Source organism: Cnephaeus nilssonii (assembly GCF_951640355.1).
Source record: "Cnephaeus nilssonii genome assembly, chromosome: 11".
Lineage (NCBI taxonomy): Eukaryota > Metazoa > Chordata > Mammalia > Chiroptera > Vespertilionidae > Cnephaeus > Cnephaeus nilssonii.
Window position 1 is genome coordinate 65,198,079 of NC_137082.1, and position 17,616 is coordinate 65,215,694.

The 17,616-nt window shown below is 59.5% G+C and overlaps 1 protein-coding gene across 1 annotated transcript in view; it reads left to right on the forward strand.

The window, feature by feature from the left end:
* Positions 1-3,805: 3,805 nt before the first annotated feature.
* PLXNA1 (plexin A1) overlaps positions 3,806-17,616 on the forward strand; it is a 54,132-nt gene continuing 40,321 nt past the window's right edge. Inside the window, exons 1-3 of the mRNA XM_079785247.1 lie at positions 3,806-3,937; positions 9,771-11,028; positions 12,847-13,029. Coding sequence (XP_079641373.1) covers positions 9,793-11,028; positions 12,847-13,029 — 1,419 coding nt within the window. The 5' untranslated portion in view covers positions 3,806-3,937; positions 9,771-9,792. The remainder of the gene's footprint in view (positions 3,938-9,770; positions 11,029-12,846; positions 13,030-17,616) is intronic.

Genomic DNA, 17,616 nt, shown 5'->3' on the forward strand with positions numbered 1-17,616 from the left:
ACCAGCTGCCTTCTGCACGTCCCCTACTGGGGATCGAGCCTGCAATCCAGGCATGTGCCCCGACCGAAAATGGAACTGTGACCTCCAGTTCACGGGTTGATGCTCAACCACTGAGCCACACCGGCTGGGCTAGACTACCTTCTTACATCATATAAATGAATAAACTCAAAATGCATTAAAGGCTTAAATGTAAGACTCAAAACCGTAAAACTCCTAAAAGAAAACAAAGACAATAAAATCTCAGACATTTCTTGTAGTGCTATTTTTTTCTGATATATCTCCTCAGGCAAGGGAAACAAAAGAAAAAATAAAAGGGACTACGCAAACTAAAAATGTTTTGTATAGTAGAGAAACCATCAAGAAAATGAAAAGACAACTTACTGAATGGGAGAAGATGTTTGCCAATGATACTCAGCAGCGGTGGGGGCCCACCATGGGGAGGAAAGAAACACTCGAGTCTACTTTTGCTCAAAGCTCTGAGTCACTAGAATGCAGAAGTGGCCCCTGGAGCTGCTCCTGTGTTGAGCACTTCCCCCCAAATCCTGACCAGAGTCATTCCTAGGAATTGTTCCGTGCCATCCAACAGCCCCCATGCCCTCCTGAACTGCTTGGCCAACAGAAGCAAGAACACAGAGGAAGCCCAGAGAGGGAAAGCCCAAGCTGTCCACTGACTCATTTACCCCCACGATGCCTGGTGTGAATCCAGCGGAGTCTCTTGCCTCTCCATCTGCATTGGGGCGGCCTCCTTGGAGGGTGCCGTCAGGACACACACACACACACACACACACACACACTCAGGCATGCGAAGATGAAGAGCTCCCTGCTAAATTCAGGGTAGACGCCCCTGGGTTAGACAGAGCAACGGGTACTGTTGCACTGGGCTCATTGGAGCAACAGCTATTTCCCATTTTCTCAACCAATTGCCTGTTGGGGGTCTTCTCCCCATGTTCCTATTGGATTGTTGTTTTTTTCCTTACTGATTCTTGGGAGTTCCTTCTATATTCTGGGAGTTCCTTCTATATGCACCTTTTTTCAAATATATGTGTGTTGTAAATATCTTTTCCTACATTCTGGCTTGTCTGGGCATTCCCACTTTTATAACTCTTAATGAATTCTAATTTTAATGAACAAAAACAACCAGTTGTAAGGTAGTTAAATTGATTCATATTTCCCTCTCTTTATTTATTTTGGATGCTTTGTTGAAATCTTTTCTAGCCCACAGTCATAAAGATAATCTGCTCCGTTGTCTTCTGAAAGTCTTGTGGTTTTCTTCATGGTGCTTGGGCCTATGGCTCTCCTGAAATGGATGCTCGCATGTGATGCTTGAGCGTTGTATAACCAAACTGCCATCTTGGAAAGACCTTGCCTTTGCCATATGGGGAGTGGACAGAGCGGTGATATGAGCAGGAGCAGGGGGCAGAGTGGGGATATATGGAAGCAGTGTAATCTGCTGTAATAAGTTTTTGAAGAGAATCCATGGGGCTCAGGGATGCAGGGGCCCTGTCGGGGGGGGGGGGGGGAGGCTATTCAGGTGAACACTGGGGTTCCTGGTTGGGCAACCATAGTATGTGAGGGTGCCATGTTAACCATGAGCTGACCAGCACCCAGAGTCCAGCATCTCTCTTGAACCACCCCAGGGACAGTGGAGACAGAGGGCTGGACCCCAAAAGTGTGGCCCTGGCTCTTGGGGACTGTTGCGCACAGAGTGAGAAGGAGGGCCTTGAGCAGTGCCCGCCTCACTGGCTCCGCAGAGGACAGGGTAGCAAGAAGCAGACAGAGAGATGGGGGACAGCCCTGGTGCCAACACAGGCATGGACATTTTCTCAGGCCCACTGTGGTGCTAACACTCATGCCTCCTCACCACCACACTTCTGAGGGGGGTCTCCAACTCCATCTCAGGAATGAGGAAAGCAGGGCTTGGAAATGGATGGGACTTGCTGCACATTAACCACCCGTGTCAGAACCCACACCCAGCTGTGTGGCTCAGAAGTCCACAAGGAAGGGAGGTGCTTGGGTCCGGTCTGCTGGTTCATGTGTGTGCAGTGTAGCAGAGTGGCTGAGTGGAGACCACAGACTACGGAGCTCGACTGCCGGGGTAGCCTACCAGCTAGGCAACTTGGCCAAGTCACTCCATCTCTCCCACCTCACTTCACTCATCTGTGAAATGTAGCAGAGTCCTGTGTTGAGTCAGTGCTAGATCAGTGCTTATTCAACAAAATAGTAAATAGGATTTTTGAAAAAGATGCTCACCCTCATTCAGGGACATGCAACTTAAAGCCGGAGTGAAAAACCGTGCCTATCACCAGACAGGCAATGATTCTAGAGAAACAAAAGTGGGTGCGGATGGGGCCTACTGGGGCCCTCCCAAAGTGCTGCCAGGACTGCAAGCCTAGCTGTCATTTGGGAAACTGTTTTGGGTTATCCACCCAAACTAAACACACACCACCCTGGTGACCTAACAGTCCACCCCAGGGTCTAACTGCTGCCAAGAGCCTACAAAGATATATCCACAACTGCTCCCTGCACAGTGGCCCTAAACCAGGGCGCTGGTCCATCAGCAGAAGGGATGACCAGTACCACATGTAAGGACACTACAAGCCGAGTGAACAAACTGCCCATCGGCAACCCCACTGGGACGGGTCCTCGCGGCAGGCAGATCTCGTTTCTGTGATGCCCTACGACAAGCACAGCAAAGCAACAGACCATACTGAGATGCTCAAAGGACACCAAGAGAAGGATTAAGCCAGAAATAGGACAGGGGCTGCGAGAGGGGAGGGAGGGGGATGCGGCGGGAGAGGGATGGGGTGCGAGGGATCCCTTGGCCAATCTAAGTCCTTACCCCGGGCTGTAGCTGTTTTGTGGAGATGACAGCGAGATTCTCACCAAGCATGAGCATGGAGGTACTCTGCTGCTGTCATCCACCCGCTCGCCTTCCCACCAGGAGGCTCTCTGGCCCTATTGGTTCTGTTAGATTCACTCCTGCGCCTCTCCTCGCCTTCCCTGGGGCATTGTGCCAGGAGGCCTCCCCAGGTCCCCATCTTTGGGCGGTTTTCAGAACGTGCAGGCCGCAGGGTGAGCCTTGTCACCGGTTAATGCAGTCTGCCCCCATGCTGGGCAGCCCGCGGGAGGGGGGGGGAGGGTCCGGGATAGCCCGGATTCCCGTCCCACCACGCCCCCACCTCAGGACCCTGGGACTAAACTTTCCTCCAGGGTCGCAACCACGTCAGTGAATGCGCAGCTGGGAGCGGGTGGGCGGGTCTTGCGGCCCGGCCGACCGAGGGCTCCGTTTTGCTCACTGGAGAGAGTACCCACCCCGCCTAAGAGTTGCGGTCGCGGAGGCCAAGAGCCGAGGACACACGGAGCCTCACGACCCTGGACAGGGCGCTTTCCCTCCTCGGGCCTCGGTTGACCCTTCCGGAAACGAAGGTTGTGCTCCCACCCCAGGCCCACGGAGGCCGGGCCCTGTCCCTGGAGACGCGGACTCAGGACAGCCCCCACACGGGAGCTACCCGGGACGTCCTGCGCGGCCCCCGCATGGAGCCATTTAAGGCCAGCAGCTGCATCGCTCCGAGAAAGCGCGCAGTGGGCCCAGGAGGGCGCGCGGCGCGGGGCAGAGCGCCCCCTGGAGGCCGCGGGTGGCCCCGCCCCCATGCCGGCCCCGCCCCCGCCAGCCCCGTCCCGGCCTCGGGCCGCGCAGGCGCATCGCGTGGCGCTCCGCGGGCGGCGAGATCGAGGCTGGTCTGCAGCCGCGCGGCGCTCGGCGCCCCATTCATGCTGGGCAGCGGCGACGCGGCCACGCAACGGAGCCGGGGTGCGGCGGCGGCCTGGGGCTGGGCGGCCTGCGCGGCTGGGGCGGCCCCGCGGCTGGGCAGGCGGCGGCGGCGCGGGCGGCGGGGCGCGGCGATGGCCGGTGGCGGGGCGTGCCCCGGGGCAGCCGGTGAGTAGGGGCGCAACTTTCCCCTCGGCGCGGCGCGGCGCGGGGGCGCGGGGTCTCAGCGAGGGCTCCCCGGGTGGGAGACGCCCTCGGGCCCGTGGCGGCGGCCTCCGCTGGGCAGCGGCGTGCGACCGGGCGGGCAGGGGGTGTGCGTGGGGAACTGCGGCGCGCGTGTCCGCGTGTCCCTGCGGCTGCGGCCCGTCTCCCGCGTGTGTCCGGGCGCGGCCGCGGCGCCGGCGCTTAGCTCGTCGTGTCCCCGCTGGCCCGGAGTCGGACCCGGCCCAAGGCCTCGCGCCATTGGCCTTTTCCCCCGGCCGGGCCCGGCCCGCGGAGCTTCGGGAGGCAGCTCTCTGTGCGGGCGCCGAGGCTGGGGCCGCGCTGCCCTCTCCTCAAAGGCAGGAAAGAAAGTTTGCGGCGGCCCCGCGGGGAGGGCCCCTGTGGGTGCCCAGGCCGCGCCCGGGGCTGGACCGCGGTCGGACCTCGGGCCGCCGGCAGGGCCGGGCCGGGCTAGGCAGGCCCCGGCAGGGCCGCGGGAGCCGGAGGAGGGCGTGCGGGGCTGCGCCCCAGTTGGCCCTCAGGGCCCCGGGGTGGAAGCTGGAACCGCTTCCTCCGGACCCACGACCCCCCCTCCCCCCGTTGCTCTCTCTGGCCTGGGGCGCCGGGAGATGGGTGCTGTGTCCGCCCAAGGCCCGCAGGGCCGCGCACCCAGGCTGGGAGGGGGCGGTCGCCCCGCTCGCTCGGGCCTCCTAGGACTCCCCCTCTCAGGGCCTCTCCAGGGTCAGCCTGCTTCCCTCGGAGGCTTCCGATTGCTTCCTGAAGGGTCCGGGCCTGGTGTGCACCATGGCTGGGGCAGCGTGGCTGATCGCGGGCTGCCTCTGGGAAGGGGAGCGGGGCTCCAGGGAGTCCCCTGCCTGCTGTGAGATCCAAAGTGCAGTCGGGGAAGGGGGGTGAGAGGGGCTCCAGTGACTGCTGAGAGCCCGGAGCTGCCATTCCTCTTTTGTGGGGTGCTGGGGCCACGCCCCTTGAAAGAAAGGGGTGTGTGTGTGTTGGGGGTGATATGGACAATGCCTTTGCTCCCTGAGCCTTAGCTCGGGCACCTTCTTCTCTGTGCTGGGGCCGGTTTTCTGGGTCTGCGCAGGAAAAGGGGGGTAGGGCTCAGCCTTTGCTCCTCGCCCCTGTGGAGCACCCTCAGTACCCTTGGCTCCCTGTTGGTTTTGGGGTGTACAGGAGAGACCAGGTGTTGCACCAGGCAGCCAAGACTCTGCCCAGCCCTTGAGGAACAGCACCCAACCCCAATGCTAGAGGCAGCCCATTCTGCTTCAGGGCCAGGCTGCAATGCAAGTCAGCCTGGGAGGGTGGCACAGATAGGCCCAGCAAGGGCATTTCAGGCAGGTGACGGCATGGACAGAGGTTTCACAAGCCCCTGTGTGTTGGGGTGTGTGCTTGGGAGCGGGGGACAAGTGAGATGCCATGGACAAAGCAGATAACCCTTTTCTGGCCTCCTGTGGCCCCGAGGTCATTGCCTCTGTGTTTGGGTCTGCCAGGAGGAGAGGGTACCACCCCCAGGGAAGGCCGAGTGGTGGGCACTTTTTCTGAGAAGCAGGACTCCAGTGCCCTGTCCAGATCTCTGTAGGACTTGGTTCCTAAGGGCTGGTCTGTTGGGAGAGCAAGGCATCTCGGGACCACCTCCCGAGGTCCCTGTTAGGGGAGGTGGGGTGGCAGGCAGCTCTTTGTCCTGGTTGATAATGGTGAACCACCGGGTAAGATGGCAGTATCGTCTCAGTCCCCTCCCTGCTCCAAACTGTCCAAGCCCCAGAAGGACCCAAAGACAGGGATGTGGGGCTTGGGCTCTCCCTCTGTGAAGAAGGTTCTGAGTGAGTGAGGGTCTTTGTTTCTCAGGGTGAGGAAGAGTGGTGGAGGGGCCACTGGGAGAGGGACAGGGGGCATTGCTCTCTGTTGCATAGCTGAGCCTGTCCTGCCCAGGAGTGGAGCATGCTGTGCCAGGCCTGTCTGCTTCTGTCCTGGCCTCTCTCTCCCTTGCTCACCCCCAGTTGGCACACCCTATACCAGTTCAGCTTCTCCCTCCCGTCTGGCGCTGACTGGGCCCCAGGAAGCTGCAGTCATTCTCACTGCCCCCTCCAGGAGGTTCCACCCCAGGCCTTTGCTCTTGCTGTCCAACACCCAGGACACCTCCCCCACCAGCTCCCACTGTGCCTGGTCCTAGAACCGGGGAATGGGCTCCATGGGGAGCTTCCCTAGGCCACAGTGGCTGGTTCTGCTCCCTCCCAGCAGCAGGGCACAGCATGTGTGGTGCTCCCTTCCCCTGGCCTAGCATGGTCCTCCCAGCACCCAGGCAGCTTCGGAATGAATGCTTTTTTTCCTGGGCAGACCAGAGGTATGTGGGAGTCCCAGCAAGTCTGCTGGCTATCCAGATCTCTGTAGGAGCGTGGGAATCCGTCCCTGTCCTGCCTGGACTAGCTGGGTGACCTTGGTCTGTCTGAGCCCTGGGCACTCTATCTCTAAGATAGGAGAAGTGACCCAGACATCTTTGCTGGCCCTTAGGAGATGGTGGTCATGCGGGACTCAGCCCTGGGTCCTGGATCCCCTTTTCCTGGCTGGCAGCCCCATCCCATTGGCCTGTCCCTTCTCTTCCCTTCTGGGCGGTCTCTGTTGTGGGAGAAGAGGGGGGATGAGCCCATGGGGTGTGGGCCCAGGGTTTGGATGGTGGCTTCTTCAGCTGAGTCTCTCCTGTTTAATATAAAAAGTAGGGCCCGTAATTGCATTAAGATGTGTATAATTATCCCGGAGGAGGGGAGAGCCCAGCCCCTGGTAATTGCAGGTCTGCTTTGAACTGATAAACGGTGAGTGATTCATGTTTTCTTTGGAGTTCACATGCACTCAGCTTTCAGCCCAGGCCTTGCTGCCACTGTGAGAAGCCTTTTCTCTGGTCTGCCTTGGGCTTCTGAGCTGGGGGCAGGGTGTAGAGGGTTGGGGACTCCTCTCCTGGCTGCCAGCAGAGGTCCCTGGTGACTGTAGTTCTTGGGGCTATGTCTGGGCAGAGATCCTCAAGGAAAGGCAGCTGACATCCTGCTAGGAGGGTCCTGCAAGGCAGCACAACCTGGTTTTCTTGTTAGTGGGATCCTGGCTAATGCCTCTCGCTTCCTGAGCCTCAGTTTCCCTACCTGAGCAGTGGGTGTGGGCATTCACTGGGCAGAGGGTATGAGGAGAGGGAGGACAAGGTGAGGGAGCCAGTCCTGCTCTGTCCAGGACCCATTCATTTATTCATTCATTCATTCACAAGTATTGGCTCCTGGGGTCAGCTTTGGGGATACCGTGACAAATCACAGAGCTAGGCCCTGCTCACAGGGAACTGTCATTCTAGTGGGGAGAGTGTCTGGGAACAATAAGTAACAAAGCCATTAGCAAGTCTTGTGCTGCAAGTTCAAACTGTGTGACTGGTTGTGAGGGAGCAGTTGCTACCTTTAGCTAGCAGGCTAGGGGAGGCAGCTGAGACAGAGCAGGGGTGTGGGAGCAAGGGACAGCAAGTCCAAGGGCCCAGGGGAAGGCAGACATGGTCTCTGGGCCTTGTCTGGCAGTCAGCTGCCCTGTGCCCAGCTCCCAACATGATCTAGGCAGGGGGTCCTTTGGGCCTCAGCGTCCCAATCTGTAACATGGGCTGTCAGGCTATGTTAGAGGCATTCTCTGGGAGCAAAGGATGTGTGCAGCTCTCGCCAGCCCCTGCCTGCAGTTGGTGCTCAGCGTCTCTGCCGCCATTCTCCAGCCAGGAGTTGGGTGAGAGGCCCCAGCACATCTGGCCGAGCCGGGGTAGGGCCCTTGCTGGCATGGCGAGGGTACTCCTGCTGGTGGCACCTTGTGGGGGTTCCCTGACCTTCCCCTTTTACCCATGAGAAAGAAATTGTTGTCATTCCCATTTTATAAATGGAGAAATGGGGCTGCGTGGCTACAGCAACAGAGTCTGGATTTAAACTGGTACCTGACTGTAAACTTCTGGGCTGGGGGAAGATGAGACTTTTCCAGAGAAAGGGGGGTGCCATAGCAGAATTGGGGAGGGGGGCTGGTGACCTTAAATGTGGTTCAGAAAAGTGGCCTGGGCTACTGGGTGGAGACTGGGCTGTAGGTGGACATGAGCAGAGGGGGCCAAGTGCTGTGGTCATCCACGTGGGAGAGGGGTGGGCAGATTAGGGGATGTTTAGGGGATGAGTGTGACCTGGGGATGGAGGGTGAGGATCATGGGCATGCCTGGGCCTGTTATGAGAGTGGGTGGTGCTGGGAGCATGATGAGGTAGGGGAGGAGAGGCGGGTAGAGGTGAGCCTCAGGGCTGGCCAGACTGGGGTCTGGGTTGGGGTAGAAGGGCTGAAGGTTGGGGAGAGAGCCACTGCTGAGAGATAAGGTTCAGGGAGCCTCTGTTCTCTCTTATCTTTGAAGGAATTTCTCTTTACTTGGGGTTGGGTTAAGGGTTTTGAAGGGGAACTCAGAGGATGTTCACTAGGGCACCTGGGAAAGGTTAGGTGGGGGGCACCTGGGGAGGGTTAGGTGGGGGGGCACCTGGGAAGGGTTAGGTGGGGGGCACCTGGGAAGGGTTAGGTGGGGGGGCACCTGGGAAGGGTTAGGTGGGGGGGCACCTGGGAAGGGTTAGGTGGGGGGGCACCTGGGAAGGGTTAGGTGGGGGGGGCACCTGGGAAGGGTTAGGTGGGGGGCACCTGGGAAGGGTTAGGTGGGGGGCACCTGGGAAGGGTTAGGTGGGGGGCACCTGGGAAGGGTTAGGTGGGGGGCACCTGGGAAGGGTTAGGTGGGGGGCACCTGGGAAGGGTTAGGTGGGGGGGCACCTGGGAAGGGTTAGGTGGGGGGGCACCTGGGGAGGGTTAGGTGGGGGGCACCTGGGAAGGGTTAGGTGGGGGGCACCTGGGAAGGTTAGGTGGGGGGCACCTGGGAAGGTTAGGTGGGGGGCACCTGGGAAGGGTTAGGTGGGGGGCACCTGGGAAGGGTTAGGTGGGGGGGCACCTGGAAAGGGTTAGGTGGGGGGGCACCTGGGAAGGGTTAGGTGGGGGGCACCTGGGAAGGGTTAGGTGAGGGGCACCTGGGAAGGTTAGGTGGGGGGCACCTGTTGGCTGGGGATGCGGATGGTAGATGAGAGATGCACACAGCTTGGTTTCTGGATCAGTCTTCAGAGTACAGGGGCTTGAGGTCTAGTAAGGGGCTGGCCCCAGAGCCAGGGACCCAGATTGCTCTCTGCCCTCCTGAGAATTCTGCCCGTATGTCCTTGTCTGCTGTAGGGGTAGTGCGTGCAAGTAGGATTGTCCAGGGCCTGCAAGGGAGCACTTGTCCCCAGAGCCTTGAGTAGAGGCTATCACCCACCCTGGGAGCTTGGAGTTTGGGGGACTTGTCCCTAGGACCTGGGGAGGCTCTGAGTCAGGAGGTGGTGGCTCCCAGTCTAGACCCCCAAACCCTTCTCACCTGCTTCCTCGTTCCTGGGTCCATTACTTTCTTCCACCTGGCTGGCAGTGGTAGGCCTAGGCATTCATGGTGCGTGTCTGGTAGCCAGACAGGAGTCCCGTGCTACACGTTGGGGTCACAGGCTTGGTCTTGATGACTCCTGGTGCTCCCCTTGCATTTGCAGGGTTTTAGGCCAGGGAGGTGTCCTCTCTGCACCTCTGGCTTCTCCAGGGTGAGATCGTGCCTGTGGAGGTGGAGGATGGGATGCCCCAGCCTAGACAGGCACACCAGAGAGCTCAGCAGCTGGTATGTGGGCGTGTCTGCCCTCTAGGGGTAAGGTCTAGCCCACACTCACACCTTCTCTCGCTGTTCTCCCCACAGGGCTGAGGCTCCTGGCCCCGTGATGCACATCCCTGCAGGACCTGAGCACCGAGGCCTGAGGCCCAGGCCTGCCATGCCACTGCTACGTCTGAGCCCGCGGGTGCTCCTGATGCTCTTGCTGCTGCTGGGGGTCATTCGGGCAGTGGCGGGTGCCACTAGGGCTGGCGGGGGTCGTCAGCCTGTCTTCCGCACCTTCTCAGCCAGCGACTGGGGCCTCACCCACCTGGTGGTCCACGAGCAGACCGGCGAGGTGTATGTGGGCGCGGTGAACCGCATCTACAAGCTGTCGGGGAACCTGACACTGCTGCGGGCCCACGTGACAGGCCCTGTGGAGGACAACGAGAAGTGCTACCCACCGCCCAGCGTGCAGTCATGCCCGCACGGCCTGGGCAGCACCAACAATGTCAACAAGCTGCTGCTTTTGGACTATGCTGCTAACCGCCTGCTAGCCTGTGGCAGCGCCTCCCAGGGCATCTGCCAGTTCCTGCGGCTGGACGACCTCTTCAAGCTGGGTGAACCGCACCACCGCAAGGAGCACTACCTGTCGAGCGTGCGTGAGGCGGGCAGCATGGCAGGGGTGCTCATTGCCGGGCCGCCGGGCCAGGCCCAGGCCAAGCTCTTTGTGGGCACGCCCATCGATGGCAAGTCCGAATACTTCCCTACGCTGTCCAGCCGCCGGCTCATGGCCAACGAGGAGGACGCGGACATGTTCAGCTTTGTGTACCAGGATGAGTTCGTGTCGTCACAGCTCAAGATCCCTTCAGACACACTGTCCAAGTTTCCGGCCTTCGACATCTACTACGTGTACAGCTTCCGCAGTGAGCAGTTTGTGTACTACCTCACTCTGCAGCTGGACACACAGCTGACCTCGCCCGATGCTGCCGGCGAGCACTTCTTCACTTCTAAGATTGTGCGGCTGTGTGTGGATGACCCAAAATTCTACTCATATGTCGAGTTCCCCATCGGCTGTGAGCAGGCGGGCGTGGAGTACCGCCTGGTGCAGGACGCGTACCTGAGCCGGCCTGGCAGCGCCCTGGCTCGCCAGCTAGGCCTGGCTGACAATGAGGATGTGCTGTTCACCGTGTTTGCTCAGGGCCAGAAGAACCGTGTGAAGCCGCCCAAGGAATCAGTGCTGTGCCTGTTCACGCTCAGGGCCATCAAGGAGAAGATCAAGGAGCGCATCCAGTCTTGCTACCGTGGCGAGGGCAAGCTCTCTCTGCCCTGGCTGCTCAACAAGGAGCTGGGCTGCATCAACTCGGTGAGTGGGCACTCTGCCTCCTTAGGGTGGCTGCTCCGGCCCTGCCAGCCTCACAAACTGCACAGCCTTGGCTCCGTGTGACCCCATTCTCCTCTGAATAACAATGTGCCACTTGCCCTGTGCCAGGTGCTGCCGCTTGCCCATTGTTTCCCAGAGGGTAGTGGTCGGCCTCAGAGCTTGCTTGCAGCTCTAGTCTGTCCTCTTCCTTTAGGAGGTGTGTGGGGGGAGGAACAGGACATGCCCTTCAAGTCCCTGTTGGACAGAGTACTGACCACGTGCCTGACACTGTTCTGGGTGCTTGCTGGTCCCGTCTAGTCTCTATTTTACAGATGAGATCTCTGAGGCTCAGGAGATGAGGCACCGGACAGCATCTCCCCCCACAGTACCCTTTCAAGAGCTCTGCTCACCCTTGTCCTGGGTGCCTGGCCATGTGGGATTTGATGACACCAGCACTGACATTGGGGCTGCCTGGAGCACATGGATATGGGGAGCTCAGTAGCTGGCAGCCATAGCTCCTGTCTCTAGGCCCTGATGGGGCCAGCCTGGGACCAGCTGCTTTTGGGGAGCATTTCGTGTGCCCAGGTGGTAGCAACAAGTTTTTTTTCCAGAGGAAGACACCAGGCTTAGAGGGGAACTTGTTCAGGGTCGCAAGTGAAAGAGCCGGGAATTCACCCAGGTTGGGGACTTCCAGAGCCAGGCCTCAGCCCCACTGCTCCTGCTGCCTGGGATTTGCTGGGTGGCCCAGAGAAAGCCTAGCCCCACTCTGGCCTCAGTTTTCCCATATCTGTAATGGGAAGGTGGGATGGTGAGGGTCCCCTTCTCATGTCCAGTGCAGTGGGGGCCTCGTGACTGGGCCACCTCCACATCAAGGCTCTGGGTACACTAGACAGATGCATCATTCATTCTCCTCTTGGCCTTTCAAGGAAGGCATTCTATCTCCACTGTACAGATGGAGAAACTGAGGCTTGGAGGGGCAGTGCCTGCTGATGTCACACTGTGATTTCCATTCCTTGTGCCCATGGCCAGGTCTGCCCCTTTCCTGGGCATTGTTCCCACTTCCTCACATCCCCTCCAGGACCCCAGCCCAGCCCTGACCTTGCCTCTCCTCCTGCCTGGCCCCTTCTGGCTCCCAGCCCTGGTGGCCCTCTCCCCCTACAATCCTCAGACTCTGAGCCTGCTACCCAGGGGACCAGCTATCCCCTTTTGTCCACCTAGAACCTGCCTCGTTCACTCTGCCCTCCTCCCTCTTGCCTTGGAACAGCCCGCACATTCCCTGTCCTCTGGTCTCCTCTGTAATTTCACACTCGGTCACCTCCTCAGCTGGGCCCCTCCCCTTGCCTTTTGGGTTGACCCTTGTCTCCTCTCTTGAATAAAACCCTACAAGACAGTATGTGGTCCACAGCCCCCTCCAGGGCTGTCCCCTGCCTCTGTGTGGCTATCACTGGGGTAGTGGGCCTGGTCCCTGGTTGGCTGCTCCCTGACCTTCCCCCAAGCTGCCTCCTCCTTCATGCCTCCTGATCCAGAATGGGTGAGGCCTGTGTGTAGTGTGCATGTGAGAAATGGGTCTAGCCCTGGGCCTGCTGGGCCTCAAGGAGCCTTGGTTTCTCCATCTGTCGAATTGGTTCCCACTCTCAGATCTGTGTGGGGGTGCCCTGGGCCACATCCCTTCTGTATGGCCTTGTGCTTGCCTAGGAGGACCCTCCGTGAGTCCCTTCAGTTAGTAGAGCTGGCTGGTCCTGGCTTTGAGGCCCCACTCTCAGGGAGAAGGTGTTTGGGGCAGGCTGGGCAGCCTAAAGTCTCACCTCTCTTCTCCCACAGCCCCTACAGATCGACGATGACTTCTGTGGGCAGGACTTCAACCAGCCACTGGGAGGCACGGTTACTATAGAGGGCACGCCCCTGTTTGTGGACAAGGAGGATGGCCTGACCGCCGTGGCTGCCTATGACTACCGGGGCCACACTGTGGTATTCACTGGCACTCGAAGTGGCCGCATTCGAAAGGTCAGGCCTGGGAGTGGAGGTGGGGGTGGGATAATGGGGTGGATGGAGCTGGGGGTAGGAGGCAGCATTGCTCTGTGACCTGGAGGCCCGATCCAATGTGTGAAGAGGTGGGGGCGCCACCCCTGTGTTAGGCTCAACAACCATGGGGACTCAGACAAGGGGTAAGCGTGGGCCAGGGTGCCTCAGTGGGCCCCTGCCTGCCTTCCCTTGCTCCTCCTGTGGGTCAGTGTTGCATTTGATACTGTAAAGGCTTTGGCTGGACGGATCAGGGATTGTGAGAGGCCTAGCCATCCCACCATCCTCCTGGGCCTGGAGATGCTGGCCCTGCTTGCTGAGGACACACGATAACTTGGGAAGTCTGTGTGTATGGGTGGTGGGGGCAGGCACAGCTTCCTGGGCCCCCTCCCCTCCTGGGGATCCAGTGTCTGCTGAGGTCGCCCTCTGCTGTGTGGGAGGCCCACCCCCCCCCCCCCACCCTTTGAGGAGGCAGTAAGGCCAAGGGCAGGGCAAGGGTAGTGCCCCTCACCCCCACCTGCCATTGGCTGGGTGAGTGGAGTGTGGTGGCTCACTGCAGAGTGACAGGGACCAGCTCCAGGACCATCCCCTGGGCTTCTCAGGACGAGAATGGGGGTACTGTGGGGCAGGGCCTGTCTGGTACTTCCAGGTTTCCTCCTTACCAGCAAGTGTTGGCCTGAGCGGAGCTGTTATGGAACTGGGCTGGGAGGGCTTCCTGGAGTGGCAGGTGGAGTGAGCCACCTTGTAGGTCAGGCTGACTTGGTGGGACCTGGGCCTGCTGTGGAGGAAGTTCCCAGGGCGTCTGTAGGATGGGGGTGCCTGGGAGCCCAGAGGGTCAATGCAGGGGCGGAGTCTGGCGAATGAAATAATAGCTGTCCCGTGGCCTCCTGCTGACACAGCTCCCTGCTGTGCACCATGGCTGGGGGCTGGGCTTGGCTGTGCTCTCAGCTCTCATGTGGGGTATGGAGGAGAGGTCTCCCCATGTCTGCATGGTGGGAATCATGTTCCACTCCTCACAGACTCTGTGACCTCGGAGAAGGGACACCCCCACCCCAGCTTTGGGCTGCTGACTGAAGACCACCCTGGGGTGCTGAGGGTTTCTGCTCACAGTGACTGTGAGGCTAAGTGCCTGCCCAACTAGCTAGTGGGGACGCAGGGAGGCCAGTGCAGACCCTGCCACCTTCCGTGTAAGCCCTGTCCCCTCGTGTTGAGGGTACTGCCTGTGGCCTGAGTGTGGGGCCCTTTCCCTTCCCAGGGGTGAGGCCCCCACTCAGCATTCACTCCTTCCTGCCCCAGGGAGGACACACAGGGCTAGGGGAGCAGGGGAGAGGGCCATCAGAGCCTCTGTGAGGTGTGTTGCACACGTTGTGCCTGGAAGGGGCCAGAGAACCTCCCCCTGAGGTGGGTGCATGGAGTGCTGGGCGAGTCCCTTGGGGACATTCCACATGGTGTCCCAGAGCCTGTTACCCAGCAGGAGGGCAGGCTCCCGGGGCTGGGAATGCCTCTCTCAGTCTTTTGATGGCTGATGGCTGGCAGGCAGCTGGCTGAGGTGCTGTCTATGCCCACAGACCACCCTGCAAGTCTGGGAGAACAGGTTAGTCCAACCCTATTCTGCCCGCCACCCCCCCATACATATACTCCTCACTCTCTGCCCCAGGGCCTCTTCTGGGTGGGATCTGGGTGGGATCTTTTGATTCCAGTTAGTCCTGCTCTCCTGCCTCTCTGACCACTCCCACAGAGGAGAAACTGAGACCCAGCATGTGGACTGTGGAGTTGGACTTGGGCCCATTAATGAGAAGGGGCTTAATTGGGCATTGGGAAGCCACAGCCAGAAGACTCCTTCTTCCTTTCCTCGCCCCCCCCCCCCCCCACTCCCCCATACCTGTTTTACAGAGCCCCAAGGGTACTGGCTCTTTTCACCCATGGACTCATCAGCTGGGCACCACACACTGTGCATGAATGGACAGTGCCCTGTCTGTATGTGGGGTCAGTCATGTCCAGGCCGTCCGCCCAGTGGTGGCAGTCTGCAAGTTTGGGGATCCTATTGCATTGATTTTGAGGCTCTCAGAAGTGTGCCCCTGCCTCACCCCTAGACTTGCTACTTGCACCCCTTCTATCCAAATGTACCTGCCCCAGGAGAGGGCGGCTCAGTAGGCTGTTGCATTGCTGTTCACACCCCTGTCTTGTACAAATGGCTGAACGTGGTGTACTCTCGGCTCTCCCCCTCAACAGCTGTGTGACCTGGAGCTGGCCAGTCCAGCTCCTCTGAGCCATGGTTTCCTGAGTGCAGCCTGAGGAAGGAGAGAGGATGTGCAGGCAGGCCAAGAGCCTGGTGTGCTCCCACTCTCACTTGGGACATGCAGTGAGTGCCCGTGTGCTGGCGTCTCAGTGTCCTCACAGCAACCCTTTCATCCGATTGACAGATGAGGAAACTGAGGCATGTAGGTGGAAGTTGCGGGCATCCAGGGTTATTGGCTCCAGGGTCCTAGCTGTGACTTAAGCTCTCTACCTTTTGTATGGGTCCCTGGAGGACAGGAAATGGGGGCCCCTACTTCAGTGACCCTCTCCCACTCTGAGTAAGCCTAAGGTGGCCCCTCTCCCAGGGACACCTCCCTCTGCCCCCCCGCCCCCGTCCCCCTCCTGCCCCACCCGTTCCTGCCCTGAGCTGCCAGCCTGCAGGGCTCTTTCTTTCCACAGCCCAGGGCATCAGCTTAGGACCAGGCCGAGCTCCAGCTCCTGTGGCCCAGCCTTCCTCTGTCTGCCTCCCCCTCCTAGAAACTGGCTCAGATCCCACCCCAGGGCACGTCTACAGGTGGAGGATAGGAGCATAGGGTGGTGGGGCTAGGGGGAAAGGGTGCCCCACTTTGCTCCTCAGCTCAGGTTCCAGTCCCACTCTGCCCACCCCAACTCTGTGACCTCCCCTAGGTTCCCATGCTAAGCCTCTAGCCTTGACCCACTGTAAAGGATGCCTGCTCCCTGGCACATGCCTCCTGGGCTAGGGACCAGCAAGCATCAGCAGAATTCACTCTCCCGCCTCAGCCCATGGGGGTGGCTGTGGTCCAAGGGCTAGGGCCCAGACAGGAAGGGCCATCAGATGCCCTCTGTTTAGCCCAGCTCAGTGCTGTGCCACCTTCCTGCTCAGCTGCCCAGCTACCCAGCTACCTCTCCTCTAGGCCTTTGTGAGGGCTGGGCCCTTCCTGCCCTGGAGGTGGGACCTCAGGCCTGGCCCTACTGTGTGAGTGCAGTGGGCACTGCCTTCCTGCCCTCTGTTCTCACCTCATGCTGGGGCCTGGGGTCCCCACCCGCTGCTAACCCAGGGGCAGTACATTCTATGCTGGACACACCTCTGCCTTCCCCAGCCCTGGTCCTTCTTGGGCTCTTTTTAAAATTTTAATCCTCACCCAAGGATATGTATTTATTGATTTTAGAGAGAGGAAGGGAGAGGGAAAGAGAAACATCAATTGGTTGCCTTCCATGCATGCCCCAACTGGGGATCGAACCCACAACCTAAGTATATGCCCTGACTGGGAATCAAATTAGCAACCTTTTGGTGCATGGGATGATGCTCCAGCCAACTGAGCCACCTGGCCAGGGCCTTCCTGAATTTTAAGAAGCGACTGAAGAGCTCCAGGGATGTGGTTGGCTCCTAGGATAGACTCTTCCAAATGTTGTATAAAATTGTAGCTGATTAATTTAATACCTGCAAACTTCAGCTGGTCAAGGCTTACTGGGGTGCCCCCTAACTCCCCTCCTTTTCCCTAGAGGCCTTGCCTGCCACCTGCTACCCCCATATAGGCAGCCTCCCCTCCTGGGCTGACATGCCCCCAGAGCCCCAGCCCTGCATATAGCCCCTCCCACCCTCACCCCTCCTGTGGCCTCTGGGGACCTCCTTGGCCTTGTAGGAGTTCCCAAGGTAGATCCTGGTTTGAGTTCTTCATAGTCAGCTCAGTACCTGCACCCTGCCCCCTCCCCAGCCTGGTGGCCTTCTCTGACTCTCCCTTTCTGCCAAGCCCTGTGGGCCTGGTGAGGGGTGCCCTGGGGCCAGCCCTGCACAGGCCCTATCAAGACTTGGCTGAGGAATTCAGTTCTACCCTCAGTGCAGCCTTGCCCACTCTGGTGGCTGTGGGCCCTGTCTTCCCAAATCTGTATTTTGTGTGAGATCTCTTGATGGTTAAGTTTTGGCAACTAATACACGTTTTTAGAAAGTGTCATAGATCAACTCAAGGGTGCTGTGAGCCACCAGTTTGTGGCCTGGCGATATGGGCCATGACATTGTGGGCACCAGGGTACTATGGTAGGCCTCGGAGTGGGGCCCAAGGGACAGCTGTCCAGGTGGGCGCTGTGGCTGCTCCTGTCCAGAGTGAAGCCCCCTCCTCTCAGGTTCTCAGTTTCCTTCTCTCCACACTGGGCAGGCCCTGCCTCCCCTGGCTGTTGGGTGGCCCATGGGCATGTTGATATTCTTTCCTCTGTGGTGATCCCTGTATGGAGGAGAGACCGAGGGCTGTGGCTGTAACACTCATCCGCCAGAGCCTGGGCCAGGCTGGCTGGGCTGCCATTCCTATGCACATAGCC